Here is a 15,272-nt window from a genome sequence, read left to right as displayed (position 1 = left end):
TAAATGACAGGCAAATGCTAAGGATCCACTACAAACTTTCAAGCACCTTTGGATTCCTTCATTCAAGAGCCTCATGACTTCCTCTCCAAATTTTGTTTTTGGAAAGCCAACCTGATCCTTAACCTTGTTTATTTTGCCTTTATTTGCTCAAATATCGTTTCTGAATAAAAGAATATATTTGTCGAGAGGGGCACGTAATGCTTGCTATGAATGGGTGCAATCAAACCAAGTTATAACAATAAAAACATCAGGTTGATTGTGAAGAGCCTAGAGGGTCAATAGAGAAGAATCGGATTAACTCTAGCCAGCAATTTCAGCTTTGTCTCCATAAATTTGACAGGTGGGTATCCTCCTCTAATTTTGTCAGCTACATCCAATTTCACAACTACTTAGAGCTAAAAGAAGTCCAGACTTCCCCGGGGGATATGTATGGGGCATTTAGAGTAGCATATACACTGTTTATGCAATAACCTTTCCTATACGGGGTGGTTTTCATTAATACATTTTACCACACCAAATTACAAAGACGAAGGATCAACCATCTTTGCACCTATCACTGGTCCTCCAACAATATTGCATTGACATCTTTTTTGGTAATCCATTGACTGGCCATCATGGGCTGGCTAGCTCATAAATTGCAACACCTTTGAAGCCATGGAACAAATCGGCTGTAAGAACAGAAAGGGGTTTCATGTCTATGCTTTTAGAGTCTTTTAGAATTTCCAAATCTTGAATGGTTCCAATATGGATGCAAGATCGCCTACCTGAATATGTACATCTTGACTGCATGTGCTTCAACTGCAACCTCAAAGCTGTTGGTCCATTTCCCTGGTAGATCCTTGTGCTGCATCCAAATTTCTCACAAAATTAGTCACTACAGCCCTTAGTAAATAAACAAACCGGTTGGCAGGCTTCACAAAACATCTAAAAAAGCTTTTACCCAGAAGGACAAACAATAGCAAGAAGTTTTTTTGACAAAAACAAACAAAGCTCTTTCAATAAATGCATAGCCAAAGAAAAAATGCACCAAAGGACTCATGATAAAGCAATAATAAATTATATTGGCTCAACGAAAATACACATTTTAAAGGATAATTGATTTGACCAGCTAATATTCAAGTTTGAAATCTGATCAACAATCGATTAAAGGAAGAGGTGCACACACATTATCTAGATACCACAGCCAAATGTTTTAACAACAAATCAAACCAATCTCAAAACAAACCATTCCAAGAACACATGATCACCTAAGTGCAAAGGGCTAATAAATCTTTGAGTGCATCCGTTATCAGTACACATTCAGTGCCATAACATAGAATAAACGTACCTCCCACAAATCCCGAATTTCAAATACATGGCTGCCACTAAATCCCATGTCTGTCCACTTTGCACGAATCAAATTTTGTTTGCTCCCACGATTCCACAACAGTACAACCATCCGGTTGCCTGACAAAGGGCCTGCCCAGACCTGCAAAAGAGTGCAACATTAGCAATCCACTGTTGTTAGCCTCCACACAAAGCAGCTGCTTCTGCCACATTGCTGCATCTGCCTCTAACCTCAAGCTTTCTTCGAGGCCCAAACTGGCCCACTTTCTTGCCTTGAACTCCTAAAGGGTCTGCATTACAAGGCCTTTTATTAATCATGAATTCTTGGTAGTACAGGTTCCCCATAAAAGGGTGATACTACCTTGGTTTACTGCAATAACCTCTTTATTGCTTAAAATTTCTAGAGTGTCACCATCCATATTTGTAATGTCACATCCTATAAGGAGCGGTGCCTGCATACATGATAGATAAGAGAATTAATGTGAAGGCTCCTTGCTAGACTCTTTGATTGGACACAACCAGTACAGTACATTGGCAGAAGGTGCAAAATCCTCACCAATCAGGCATTATCCAAACAATAACACTCTCTCAAGTTCATTTTGATGCATTCAGAGACTACTTCGGTTGACACACCACTTGAGTCTCAAGACTCTCACCCAGCCACCTACGCTCCCCTTTTCCATTTCATGCTGTTTGCTAGCACCCTGGCTAATTGTGTCGACTCAGAGGCTCGGGCTCTCCACCCAACCATAGAGGGAATGATGAGAATGCCTCTCATCCCAGGCTTATGTAATGGCATGCCTGCCCACACTAGCCCAAGCCCTGGCGGCCCATGCAGCCTTCCTCACCCTTGAACCCCGGGTATGCACGCTGCTGCACTTTGGCGGGCAGGCTCCATGCCTGGTAGAGCCTCTAGTAGAGCTATTGGCTACATAACAGTATCCCACCCATGTTCTCGAGGTTTTAGTCATATGCCCAACCAGGATCTTCCACAAAACTTTTACCTCTTAAATTGGTAGAATCTGGGTGGCCATGCCCACTGGGATTTCTACCCTGCTACCACAGTTCCCATAGCTGGCAAAAACATTTTGTTACCACTTACATGGTGCCACACCCCAAAACATGCATCTAACTCGGCCACCTCCCCCCCTGGTTTGCAGACGTGTGTATGCAGTCGCTTTAATCTTGTTCTTCAAAAGCCTTGAACCCTAAGAGAATTTGTGCAGGTGCACATAAATTGCAACAATGACAATGAGACCCAACTTCAAGGGCACACCTTCATGAGCGCCCATAGGCTAAAATGTGCCCGGTATTCTTCTTTTGTCATGCCTCCATTTCCCACCTCCAGCATGTCTGGATCTGCAAGATTTATTGCTCTTTCAATAAGACGCCTAGAAATTACCATTATAAATAGCACTATCTTAAAGCACACTCACCATTCCAACCTCCAGGACCTGCATATGCTGCCCACAAATTATTGATATCAGCTCTGGTCTTCATGCTACATACAGAAACAAGTGCTGCTTCAGTAGTTAAAGAGATAAGGCTATTAGTGTCCTGATAAACCAAACATGCCGAGAGTACCTTGATGCATAAAACTCCCCACACGGTTAGTTTTCCAAATACAGAAAATCATGAGACAAGTACGTGCCATAGTTACCAGGAAGGGAAAATACGAACATGGAACAGGGAACGGAAACGGGCATGAACTGCCATTCCCTGTTACAGATACTCACATCTAAAACACAGAATGGAGATTCGGAATGGGAAGTTGGAATGGGAACAGCGAAGAGAAGCCTGAAAATGGCCATACAGTGTAACTATGGTACTACTTGTGCCTTTTATAGCCTAAAAACTTGACTGCTCTTGTGCTCATCAGAAATTGAGAATAAGAGGAAAGAATGAGGGAATCATTTTCTTGTAGTAACCTGTTCCATGTGTCCCTTATATCTAGTGTTGTTCTCCAACTGTTTCCAAGCTTTGGAGCCCAGGTGGCAGGTTTTTCTCTGCCCCTTGAAGCAAATCCAAACATTTAGCATTTAATCAGTTCTACCATTCTGAGAAAGTGAATAATCCCAGAAGAATTAATGCTGACCTAGTGAAAATACCCACTCACCACTCACATAGTGAGAAGAAAATAGAGCGTCCAGTTTGCAACAAAGCATTGCTCATTTTTTGGTACCTGGATTTCATGGTTGACAACCACCGATGGTAAATAGAAAACAGAATAACTTAACAGAATCATTGAAGATTCTCACGGACTGAGCTTGCACATACCGAGGTTGAGCCTTGAGCTTCCGATTATGACAATTATCGTACTTGAGGTAGTCCACGCCCTGCAGATCAGAGTGATGAGAATGGGATTCCTTTATATAAGCCAGCCAAGTGACCCAAAAGCAAGACCTCGTAAGTGGAAGTTGGCGAATTGAATTTCAGGTGCCAACAAGGCTTAAGCAAACGCTGTTTGAAAGAAAGTAAATTCTAATAATGTCATCTGTTGAATGCCTCTTTCATTTACAGAGAAAAATAGAAGCCTAAACCTTTTGAACACCATAATCAGCAGAAAAGTGGGATTAGTGGCTACTTAAATAAACAAGGTCCATTCTTCAAAACCTCAGATCTTAGCATACAAGGGGTGGGTAGAGAAAGCACAACTCTCACTCTTTGGCAAACCAGCCAGAAACTGTTGATGAAAAATACATAACATAGATATATAATCCAGGAAACACTTGCAAAGGAAAAAGCAAGTAATGATAAACTTATGCTACTGATCCACAAGACTATGTAACCATTAGCTCCATCACGTGGAAAAAAGCAAGCCTTTACAGGTGCTAGAGGGAGAGGGAGAATCAGGGGTAAAAAACTAGGCGGGAACAGTATACAATATCTCATTCTTGCTCAATGAGCACAAGAAGTGTTCAGCTCCTCCTTTCTCGCGGAAGGTAGATATGTTAAAAGAGTTCAGAAACCTGTCCAGTGGTGGCTCTGTCTGATAGTATCTCCCAGGAGCACATTAGGGAGTGAGGGCTGTTTTGCGGCTGTGCCTGGCCGTATTTGAGGTAGACGTACCTTTCTCGGGGATGCACTCCACGGTGTTGCCCACCCAGTAGGCTGCTATCAGATGGGACCCCATTCCTAGGGTTTCCCGGGGTCAAAGTCTTGAGGCTTTTGCATTTCTCCTACTAAATGTGTGTCAGGTCACTTTTAGTAAGTTTACATATTTATGAGCATTTTAGGCCATTTATCAGAATCGTGATGTTTTCGGCTAGGTAGGGGAATCCTGGAAATTGCTTATATATGCAAACCCCCCCCCCCCCCCCCCCCCCCCCCCCCCGCGTACTTTTGGCATGTTGTTCGGTGCAGAGATCCAACGGTTTGGGCCCACACCCTCTAGCGTTTTCATCTCTCTAGCGTTTTAGTGTGCATGGCCTCTCTCCCTCTCTCTAGCGTTTTTCCATCTCTCTCTCTCTCTCTCTCTCTCTCTCTCTCTCTCTCTCTCTCTCTCTCTCTCTCTCTCTCTCTCTCTCTCTCTCGCGTTTCTTCATAGCGATCTCTCGTCATCTCTACTGCTACCTCTCCACAGCGTGTAGACACACTACACATGTTGTTTGTGCTTGCACGTCATTGCAGAGCCCATGCGGTGGGCTATAGGCGCTAGGAGCTTGTGAACGAGGAGATAGATCCGAGATTCATTGGTGCCCGGTCTCGAGAGGAGGTTTGCTCGCGGTTGCAAACAAGTTCATTACCAGATTCACCCTTTTCTGCTGCACCTTTAACATGGTATCAAAGCCACGGCGTGCTCTCAAATCGGATCAGTGATTTGTGTGAGTTTTTGGTGCTGAATTTCCCCAACAAAAAGAGACTGTTTGCTGTTTCTTCTGCGTTTTTCACTCATTTGGGATTGATTTCAACTGTGGTGGGCAGATTTAAAGTTTTTCTTCCTTCTACCTCGACCTAGCCTCGTCACATGCCCAAGGCCCCAAGTTCCCCAACACCATGGAGAGGAGTGATGATTCTGACATGAATTTGGTCTGTGATGACTAAGAACAAAATGAGGCTGCGATTGGCGGTGGTGGCAAAGTACCCGTCTACGAGGAGTGGGGAGATTAGTCCCAGTTCTACTCCAACGTAGGTGATCAACCAATCAAGATATCTACCCTCCCTACTTTTCCCTCAGATCAACAATTAAATGGTGAGAACTATACCATTTGGAAAGCGACCATGAGGGCGGTCTTTGACTCTTACGAGCTTGGAGGCTTTTTTTCTTCGGGGCAAAGCTATGGAAGCATGTCAATGCTCAATTCCGGTCTTTCATTATCCTTAACAATACAACATTCATCCGTCACTTTGTAATATTTTTAGCTACGGCTACAAATACATGAAAACGATTTTTGTGTCCAAATATGTTCCCCAAACAGCCCCAAATCTGCCCCCAAATGCCTATTTTCACCCGTTCCGTCTCACGTTCCCCCCATTCCGGAACACCATTCCGGTTACACCCCGTTCCGGAGCGGGGTTCCAATCCTGACTCTATTTCGGGACCGAGACTCGTCCAGAACGCTGTTTCGGAACATTTGGGCTGCGTTCCCTCTTACACTGCCTTGTGTGATGCAGCAACTTCAAATTTTCATCAAACTGGCGTGAAGCCGGTACTGCATGATGACCTCGACGATTTCGATTTGCTGAGGTAGATGGGACTTTATTACACGTGAACTATCCTTGATGTCGACAGTGATCAAGGACAGAGATCCTCAAACAGTTGAGAAGGCGCTTTCAGAACCAAAGTGGAAGATGGCCATGCAGAAAGAACTTGATTCCATCAAGAAAAACAACACTTGGGAGTTGGTTCCACGGCCTACCAAGCGGAAGGTGATTGGTCAAATGAAGTACACATCTAATGGTTCTTTGGACAAGCACAAGACATGACTTGTTGCCAAGGGCTTCTCTTAAAGAATAGGTGTGGACTATGACGAGACCTTTGCACCGACTGCGTGGATGGCAACCATACAGATAGTTTTTGCCTTGCTGCCTTTTTCAGGTGGCCGGTTTTTCGGATAGATGTTTCGGCTTTTCTCAATGGTGACTTAGAGGAGGAGGTGTATATGGAGCAACCTCCAAAGTTCGAGGATCCAGATTTCAAAGACATGGTTTGTAGGTTGTTAAAGTATCTGTACCAAACTTGGACACTCCAAGTCAAGAATCTACCACAACACAACACAAATTCACTTCAAAACAGTTCACACTTCACAATTGATTCGACACGGCCCAGCGGAGTTCCGTGCCTAGAGATATTGGCCCCAAAGACTGGCGCCCCTTTCGATATTTCTTTTTATATTAATCTGAGTTCAAAGTAAAAGGGAGTGGGAGGGGTCTCACTCTCAGACTCTGCATCCAGGTGCTCTGCAGAGTGGGAGGCATGCCCACACTTACAAAGGTTTTACAAGGGATGCCAAAAGCAGAGCCCGAAAAGCTGCCAATAAAAAGCTTTCAAAAATGATGGGAACTTCTCTCTCCAAGCTTGCTTAATAAAATAAAGCATAGCTTAAAATTTAAAGCAATTCTTGCGTAAGAACTGCATAGCCAAAAGCTGCCCAAAAAGCTGTCATACGCTGCTGCCACGTCATCAAGCCATACGGTTTTCTGCAGAATGCGCCGCGATTTCAGGGGAGCTGCCACGTCACCCAACCAGAGCAGGAGTGTGTGTGTGTACAGAGTCGCCACGTCACCAGTTTGTGACATACCCCCCTCTTGAAAGCATTGTAATCGCCCTTGATTATGCTTGCAAAACAGACAGAAGCCATAAACTGTCTTAGCAGACACTGACTGTTAGTACCGACGCACTAGGAACACACATCTAGCACATGTACCAATCGACAGTCACATCACAGGACATCACTTGACATCACAAGACACCACATGATAAATCACATTCAAAATTCATTCAGATCTCAGACCATGATTTATCGGCAATGCAATTAGCAATCGCATCTAGATCCACTCAAGGCCTCATAGATGCCCGATTGACTAATCCCTATTGCAACCATGTCTATCGAGATCATTCAGACCAAAATGTTGCAATCATTTCGTCTATCAGTTCCTACACTTAAACAAGCCAAGAACAAATCAGTACCATATCATCGGGAATTCCAATTCATAAAGTCATTACAGCAGAATACTGCCGGCTCACAGTATCCCTGAAACTCAAAGAGACATCAGTGACTTTAATATCAAAAATCGAGGCAATCTGTTGACAAAGGAGCTAAACGACTCCCCTCTTGTGCATACCCGCTGCACCAGATTCCGCCCAAGCTGTGTTCGAGGTTCCATTTACAATAGACTATGCTAATCCAAATGCTTCAAGGTAAAGATTCACAATCTGAGGAGTATCTGCTAGGTCCTCCTCCTCCATTCACTTCGCATCCAATGCGGAGTAGGTCTTGAATTTAACCAAGAACCGTCTTATCGCTTTACCTTTAATCTTTCTGTGCCAATATCTATTCTGGAACGAGTATCTACTCGTTTTCCTCCACTTCGGGTTGCTCATCTGGCTCCCCATCATCGGGCACATCGCCTTCAAAAGGCTTCAAGAGACTCACATGAAAAGCATTGTGAATTCTCCAAGTATCGGGCAGCTTCAGTCTAAAGAAGACATCATTTATCTTTTCGGAAAATCTGGAAAGGTCCATAGTATCTCATGCTAAGCTTTCAAGAAAGCTGCTCCTTTTGCTTTTTCTTTCTCAGGCATGCCTTCCCAAAATGTAAGAGCATCCAATCGTTCTTCTTCAATTTCAAATCGCGACGATGTCGATCTGCTGCCTTTTTTTGAGATTTCTCCAAAGTCTTCCGGACCAAGTCAAAGTCCCTCGTGAACTGGTCGGCTTCAAAGGAAAATCTTATCTTTCGTGCTAAGGAAGGGTGGACCATTCATAGAAAAATTCAATAATCTCAAATGGCACCTTCCCCATCAAAGAGCTAATCGTGTTTCTGTAGGCATGTTTTCCCAAAGGTAAAAACCTTTTCCCATGAAGTCTTCATATTCAAAGAAGAAGACTTCAACAAATCCAGTACCACTGAATTAGCAATCTCTGATTGCCCGTCAGTCTGCGGGTGGAACGATGACGAGTACTGCAACCGCATGCCAATGTTCTCCCAAATAGCCTTCCAAAACAAACTCATGAATCTGGGGTCTCTGTCGAAGACAATCGTCTCAGGCATGCCATGAAATCTTAAGATCTGGGCAATAAACAATCGTGTCAACGCTGTGTTTTCGGGAGATAAAAAATAAAATCCATTGCAATACTTTTCCAAGGGTGAGTGGGTATGGGTAAAGGCTGTAACAATCCCTGTGCTTTATGCCTGTCAAAACTTGACCTTCTAGCATACCAAGCAACTGTGTACAAAATTGTCCACGGCCCTCTTGAGTCTCGGCCAAAAAGTATCACTCCACACCTTTCAAGGTGGTAACAATGCCGCGATGACCCGTAAAAGGTGGACAGTGGCATTCAATTAGGACCTTTTTCCCTCAACGGCTATGTAACGCACAACATCGTTTTCGTCATCAAGTAGCCATCCAGAATGGAATATCGCGCTACTACCTCCCCATTCAGTATCCTAGTGAAAATATTTGCAAAATCTGTATCTGTAGCATACTGATCGACCATATCCTCGAAGTTGCTATGATGTATCACGGAAAATAAGCAGAACCAACGGCTTCCGAGCAAATGCATCTGCCACCAATTGCTTATGTCCCTGCACATGGACAATCCGGAAGTAAAATTGTGACAAGATGTTTGCACACCGCATCTGCTTTTCCGATAGTTGCTTCTGTGACAAGAAGTAGCGTAAACTCTGATGGTTTGTGAACACAATAAAATCCGCTCCGAGTAGGTAATGCCGCCACTGAGTATGAGCATGGATAACCGCCAAAAGCTCTTTCTCATAAATCTGTGCTGTCAATTCCGGCCTTGAGAATAGTCAACTCTCGTAAGCAAAGACATGGAAACTACGACCACAAGCATCACAATATACTTCAAATGACTTCTGCAAGTCCGGCAAAGTCAAAACTCGTCCCGTAGTCAATTTCTCTTTCAATGTCTTAAAGGCAGTCACCTCTGTGGGTCCCCACGAGAAAGGGACTCCTTTCTGTGTCAAGATATGCAACCTCTGCAAACTTTCTAATGAACCGCCTGTAGTACGAACACAATCCCAAGAAGCTTCTAACTTCATGGTCATTCTTCAAATCGAACCAATCACGGATAGTCTCTATCTTGGCCGGGTCCATCTGCACTCTTGCTGCTGAGATAATGTGTCTCAAAAAGTCATCTCTGGTAGGAAAAATTCACTTTTTTCGCATTAATCACCAACTTGTGATCTCGTAATGCCTGAAAGACCTCTAGCAAATGTTCTCTATGTTCTGCCTCATCCTTGGAGAAAACAATGATGTCGTCAAAGAAAGTGACAACAAATAGTCTGTACTCTCAAAAAATCATGTCCATCATCCGGTTAAATGTCGCAAGAGCATTGGTTAGGCCAAAAGGCATCACCAAAAAACTTAAATAACCCAAAAGTCGTCCGAAAAGTTGTCTTGTAGACAGAGCGATTCTGATCTGATGATATCCACTCTTCAAATCGATCCTGCTAAAACACAAGGATCCCTATAGTCGGTCAAGAATATCATCAATCCTAGGAATCGAAGATCTATTCTTGATTGTGATTTTGTTGAGAGCTCTATAATCGATGCACATTCTCCAAGATCCGTCTTTCTTCAAAACCAACAACACTGGAGAGCAATACGGTGAAGTACTAGGCTGGACAAGACCCTTTTCTTTCACTTGGTTCATAATTTCTTCGTTCTGGGCTCAGCTCACACGGTAAGGGGGTCGGTTCGGTAGTGTGCTTCCAAGTATCAGATCAATGTTATGATCCTCAGGACGAGCGGGTGGTAACTCGCCTGGAAGGCCCTTTGAAAAGCAATCGGCATGATAGCCTTCTTTCTTGAAAACTGACATATTTGTCCTATTCTCATCACTCAACTCTCTCAAAAAGATCGAGTAAACAAACAAACTGGACTTCATTAATTTTGAAACGGCCAAAGCCAATACAATAGGGACAGACTCGCCCTTAAGTTTCACATCAAGTGCAATAGTTTGGCCCTTCTCTATAGTCAAAGTCGCTTTTCTCGCCCGATAGTCGACCACAGCGTTGTTCTTATGATACCAGGGAATTCCCAGGAGAACATCACAACCTTCCAAGGGCATTATGTAGAAGTCCTCGTGCCCCAAATACCCCTGACAATGCAACCGAAGTTTGTCAATGGCAGGTGTAATGGCTATGTTTCTACCGGGTGCCGCTAGAACTCCCTCTGCTAGTGGTCCCATCCGATCGAGTGTGATCTCAAGCCGCGCCGCCAATTCAGGTGAAATGAAGTTGGCCTTGGCTCCTCCATCAAAGAAAATCAAGGCTTCTTAATCTTTCACTTTGCCCCATGCTCGGCAAAGTTCTGTACTCTCGTCAATCGTGCTTGGGTCAGTACCCATGCAATCTGGAACCAGTCTTGCTTTCATCTTGCCTTTTCGTCCACGTTCCTCAGCTGCTTTTGAACCCCTGTCTTCATCCTTGTTGTTCTATTCTTTCGGTGCCTTTTCAGGGCACTTCGCGGAGATATGCCCAGTTTCCCCGCATCCAAAGCACTTCCCCTCTTTGATGTAGAGAGCTCTCTCCCAAAGAGTAAGCTTGGGTCGTGCATCCTTTTCTTTCTTTTCTGGGTTGCTCTTCTTCTCTCTACTTTCATTGTTCGAAGTCTATTCGGTTCTTTGCGTCATGATTTCATTTGTGGGGTAGGTCAAACTGCCTGAGTGAATGGCAAAACCCCATTGACTCGTCAGTTCCTGAATGGAATCTGACTTTTGCTCTAAGGAGTGATCTCGGATCTCTGAGGAAGTCCCAAGGTAAACCGCTCAATCTACTCTTTGAACGAGATCTTCTTAAATGAAGAGGCTGGTAGAAAAGAGCTCCAGAATCTCTCGCAATATGCGTCCAATGAATCTCTCTTGGTGATCCGAAGATGGTTCCAAGCAGTTCGTATGTCACGTTCGTACTCCCCAGTCAACCAGGAAGAAATAAAAATCCTTTTAAATTTCAGCCATTTAACTAGCGCTTTCTTGTTCAATAGAAGCGTGGACCACCAAGTTTGAGCATTTCCCCTGAAGTAAGAGGTAGCCCTCCGAATCTTGGAGTGCTCTGAGTAACGCCCTCCTGAGAAAGCTATGTCAAACTGCTGTAAGAAGACCAAAGCCTTCGAAGCATCTCGAAATCGAGAAAACATGTCAAATTTGATTGATTGTCCACCTTCTTTGAACTCTCGGACTTTCTTGCTTTTATCTTCCAAAAAGTCATACTGGTTGGCTTTGTAAAAATTCTTCTTCCTTGCATATAATTTGCGGTCATCGGAGTCCGAACTATCCGAAGACAAGTCCTCTGTAGAACTGTCCGAAACTAGGCAAGATTTAGACTTCTTTGCCTTTTTCTTGCCCTTTCCAAAGCTTTGCTTTTTGCTTCGCTTTTTGCCTTTTCTGTCTTCTTCGCTCGAATCAGAAGAGCTAGAAGAACTCGAAGAAGAAGAAGAAGAAGAAGAACTAGGTAATCCTTCAAACCGCACATGCTTCTTCTGCTTTCTTGCCGAGGCAAAAGTAGATTGACGACCCAAATGACCCGGGAAGTCAGTTCCTTTCTTCTGCTTTTTGTCGTGCTTTTCAGTTTTGTACTGCACGTCAAAAAGCTGAGAAACCCGTGCATCAATCCCCTCTTCTAATTCTTGCTCAGTAAACATCCTTGGAGTAGGAGGTTTCTTGAGTACCGGTTTGGGGTGGTTCTGTGGTTTGTTGCCACTATGCATACACCTCGTCGAAGGAGGTTTGGGTCATAAATTTTGCAAATTTCGGGTCCATCACAAAATTTATCATCACCTTTCCTGCATCGTCGATCAATCGTCGACGCTCCATCTCTTCAAGCTCCGCCGGAGTAGGCCGAGGCGGGCCGTACTCCTCGCTTGAATCTTCTTCGTGATCTCTTCCCGCATCTCCAGATGCAGAGGAAGTTGATTGATCTCTGTCTGAATCCATAAGTGCCGCGCAAAAGGATCGGATTTCCCGTAGAAGAGAAATCGGCCGCGCTCTGATACCACTGTAACAAACATGGACACTCCAAGTCAAGAATCTACCGTGACACAACACAAATTCACTTCAAAACAGTTCACAGTTCACAATTAATTCGACACTGCCCGGCGGAGTTCCGTGCCTAGAGATATTGGCCCCAAAGACTGGCACCCCTTTTGGTATTTCCTTTTATATTAATCTGAGTTCAAAGTACAAGGGAGTGGGAAGGTCTCACTCTCAGATTCTGCGTCTAGATGTTGTGCAGAGTGGGAGGCCTACCCACACTTATAAAGGTTTTACAAGGGATGCCAAAAGCAGAGCCCCAAAAGCTGCCAATAAAAAGCTTTCAAAACTAATGGGAACTTCTCTCTCCAAGCTTGCTTAATAAAATAAAGTAAAATTTAAAGCAATTCTTGCGTAAGAACTCTGTAGCCAAAAGCTACCCAAAAAGTAGTCGTACACTGCTACCATGTCATCAGGCCGTACAGTTTTCCGCAGAATGCCCCGCGACTTCAGGGGAGGCCGTACATCACCGCCACGTCACCCAGCCAGAGCGGGAGTGTGTGTGTACAGTCGCCACGTCACCAGTTTGTGACAGGCTCTCTACGGCCTGAAGCAAGCCCCTCGAGCGTGGCACCAAAAGATAGACTCTTTCTTCCTACAACACTCCTTTCGACAATCTTTTGCAGACCCAGATTTATACATTTACCGTGAGGGAGGATTGGTTACACTTGTTATCCTCTATGTGGATTTGTGATTACTAGATGCCATGTTGAGCACATCTACACTACTATGAAGACCTTGGCTAAGGACTTTGAGATGACAAATCTTGGCTTGCTTCACTACTTTCTTGGATTGGAGATATGGCAGATAGAGGGGGGGGCTCTTTCTCTCTCAGGAGTGCTATATCCAAGAGTTGTTGGAAGCAATAGGTATGATTGAGTGTAAATCTATCTCAACCCTATGGGTCCCAATCAGAAGTTGTCACACTATGACCCCTCAGATATCAAAAAGTATCGGAAACTGGTCCATTCTCTTATTTGGGTTCTCAACACCCCGTTTGATGTCAGTTTCCCGATGGGACTTCTCAATTCTTTCATGCAAAGACCCACCCAATCACATTTAGAGAAGAATATTCAGACTCTACAGTATTTAAAGGCGACCGAGTCATTAGGCATTCACTATGCGGCCGGAGGTACAGATTCCAAGATCATTCTACAAGGATGGAGTGATTTAGATTGGGGTGGAGATCCAGATAGACTATGGTTGACTACAAGTTATACCTTTTATTTTGGCTCGGGAGCAGTTTCATGGAGCATCAAGAAACAGCCTACAATTGCCTTATCTTCCACAGAGACAGAGTACAAGGTTGTTTGCAATGCTACATGTGGTTACGAATGTTGGAATTAGGGTTGCAAGAAAACACACACAGCTTGGAGAAGACGAAGGAAGCTCAAGGCACACAACAGAGAGTATATTACTTAGTGTGCAATAGAAAGATAGATAGCCCTAGAATGATGGGCGTATACACAATTCACAGAAGAAAAAACCTCCTAGTGAGGGAAAAAATGCATGGACGGTCCTAAGTGTGTTCACACACATCACTACCACATGTATACGGTAACAAATCCCCCCTAAGAGTGATGCGGTGAACGAGAGCTAGCACATAAAGTAAAGGGAAGTGCCATGCCCTGAGGACATGATCAGTCCACAAAGGCGAGTAAGCCCAAAGCTTTGCGGAAAGCTTCGAACTTCTTACGAGACAATGCCTTTGTGAAAAGATCTGCAAGGTTGTCCTGTGTCGGCACATAAGCCAAGCTGATCTCTCCTGCTGAGAGCCTCTCCCTGACATAGTGGTGGTAATGCACCTCAATGTGCTTTCTGCGAGCATGAAAAACTGGGTTCCTCGCAACTGCCAATGCGCTCTGATTGGCAGTGTCATGTCCAACACCCAAATCAGCCATAAGGTGTCTGAGCCATACACACTCAACTATACATACACAACTGCCAATGTGCTCTGACTGTCAGTGTAGATAGTGTTGGCAGTGTCTTATCCAACACCCAAAACAGCCATAATGCGTCTGAGCCATACACACTCAACCGTAGCTGTGAAGACTGCCCTGTACTCAACCTCACAACTAGAAGTGGCCCCAGTAGGTTGCTTCTTGCTCAACCATGATATACATGAACTGTCAAGCATGAAACAAAAACCACTTGTGGACACTCGCGTGTCAAAACAACCAGCCCAATCTGAGTCTGAAAAAGCATGTAAGTCTGGCGGCAATGACCCCCCCTTGGGATAAAACAAGCCAAGATGCAAAGTCCCACTCAAGTAGCACAAAATCCTCTTGACAACCTGCCAATGCTTAGACCCAAGGCTATGCATAAATCTGCTGACCTGTGAGACTGCAAACTGAATATCCGGCCTCATATTGAATACATAAATGAGGCATCTAACAACAGATTGGTAAAGAGTGACATCTGCACGCATCACCAGCATCATGAAGACTCGATTTCAAACCTATTTCCATGGGAGTGGCAATAGGTTTGCAATCCTCACGCCCAAACTTACATAGCAATGTCTCTATGTAACTTTTCTGACACAAGGCAATACCACATCACACTGCTATACCATGTGAGTGCGCGTGTGCGGAAGCGTGAGAGGGGGGAGAGAGAGACAGTAGACACAAACGCAAGTATAGTGAAGAGGGGGCGATCAGCCCCCCATGACTACCATGAGCAGAAGACCCTCAGTACAATCAGTATGATCTCTGTAAGATGAGCGATGTGGAA

At 44.3% G+C, this 15,272-nt stretch overlaps 1 protein-coding gene across 1 annotated transcript in view; it reads right to left on the bottom strand.

The window, feature by feature from the left end:
- Nucleotides 1–272: 272 nt before the first annotated feature.
- LOC147461169 (alpha-galactosidase-like) overlaps nt 273–15,272 on the bottom strand; it is a 44,642-nt gene continuing 29,642 nt past the window's right edge. The window contains exons 7-16 of the mRNA XM_086508795.1: nt 3,604–3,662; nt 3,443–3,508; nt 3,255–3,338; nt 2,763–2,827; nt 2,603–2,685; nt 1,688–1,778; nt 1,558–1,616; nt 1,328–1,468; nt 765–844; nt 273–668 (exon numbers count right to left, since the gene is read on the bottom strand). Of these exons, the coding sequence (XP_086364921.1) occupies nt 629–668; nt 765–844; nt 1,328–1,468; nt 1,558–1,616; nt 1,688–1,778; nt 2,603–2,685; nt 2,763–2,827; nt 3,255–3,338; nt 3,443–3,508; nt 3,604–3,662 (768 nt within the window). The 3' untranslated portion in view covers nt 273–628. The remainder of the gene's footprint in view (nt 669–764; nt 845–1,327; nt 1,469–1,557; nt 1,617–1,687; nt 1,779–2,602; nt 2,686–2,762; nt 2,828–3,254; nt 3,339–3,442; nt 3,509–3,603; nt 3,663–15,272) is intronic.

The sequence above is a fragment of the Adiantum capillus-veneris genome, chromosome 3 (genome assembly GCF_014529385.1).
Source record: "Adiantum capillus-veneris isolate H3 chromosome 3, ASM1452938v2, whole genome shotgun sequence".
Taxonomy (NCBI): Eukaryota; Viridiplantae; Streptophyta; class Polypodiopsida; order Polypodiales; family Pteridaceae; genus Adiantum; species Adiantum capillus-veneris.
The sequence above is the reverse complement of the archived record's forward strand: the minus strand, read 5'-3'. Positions and strand labels throughout refer to the sequence as shown.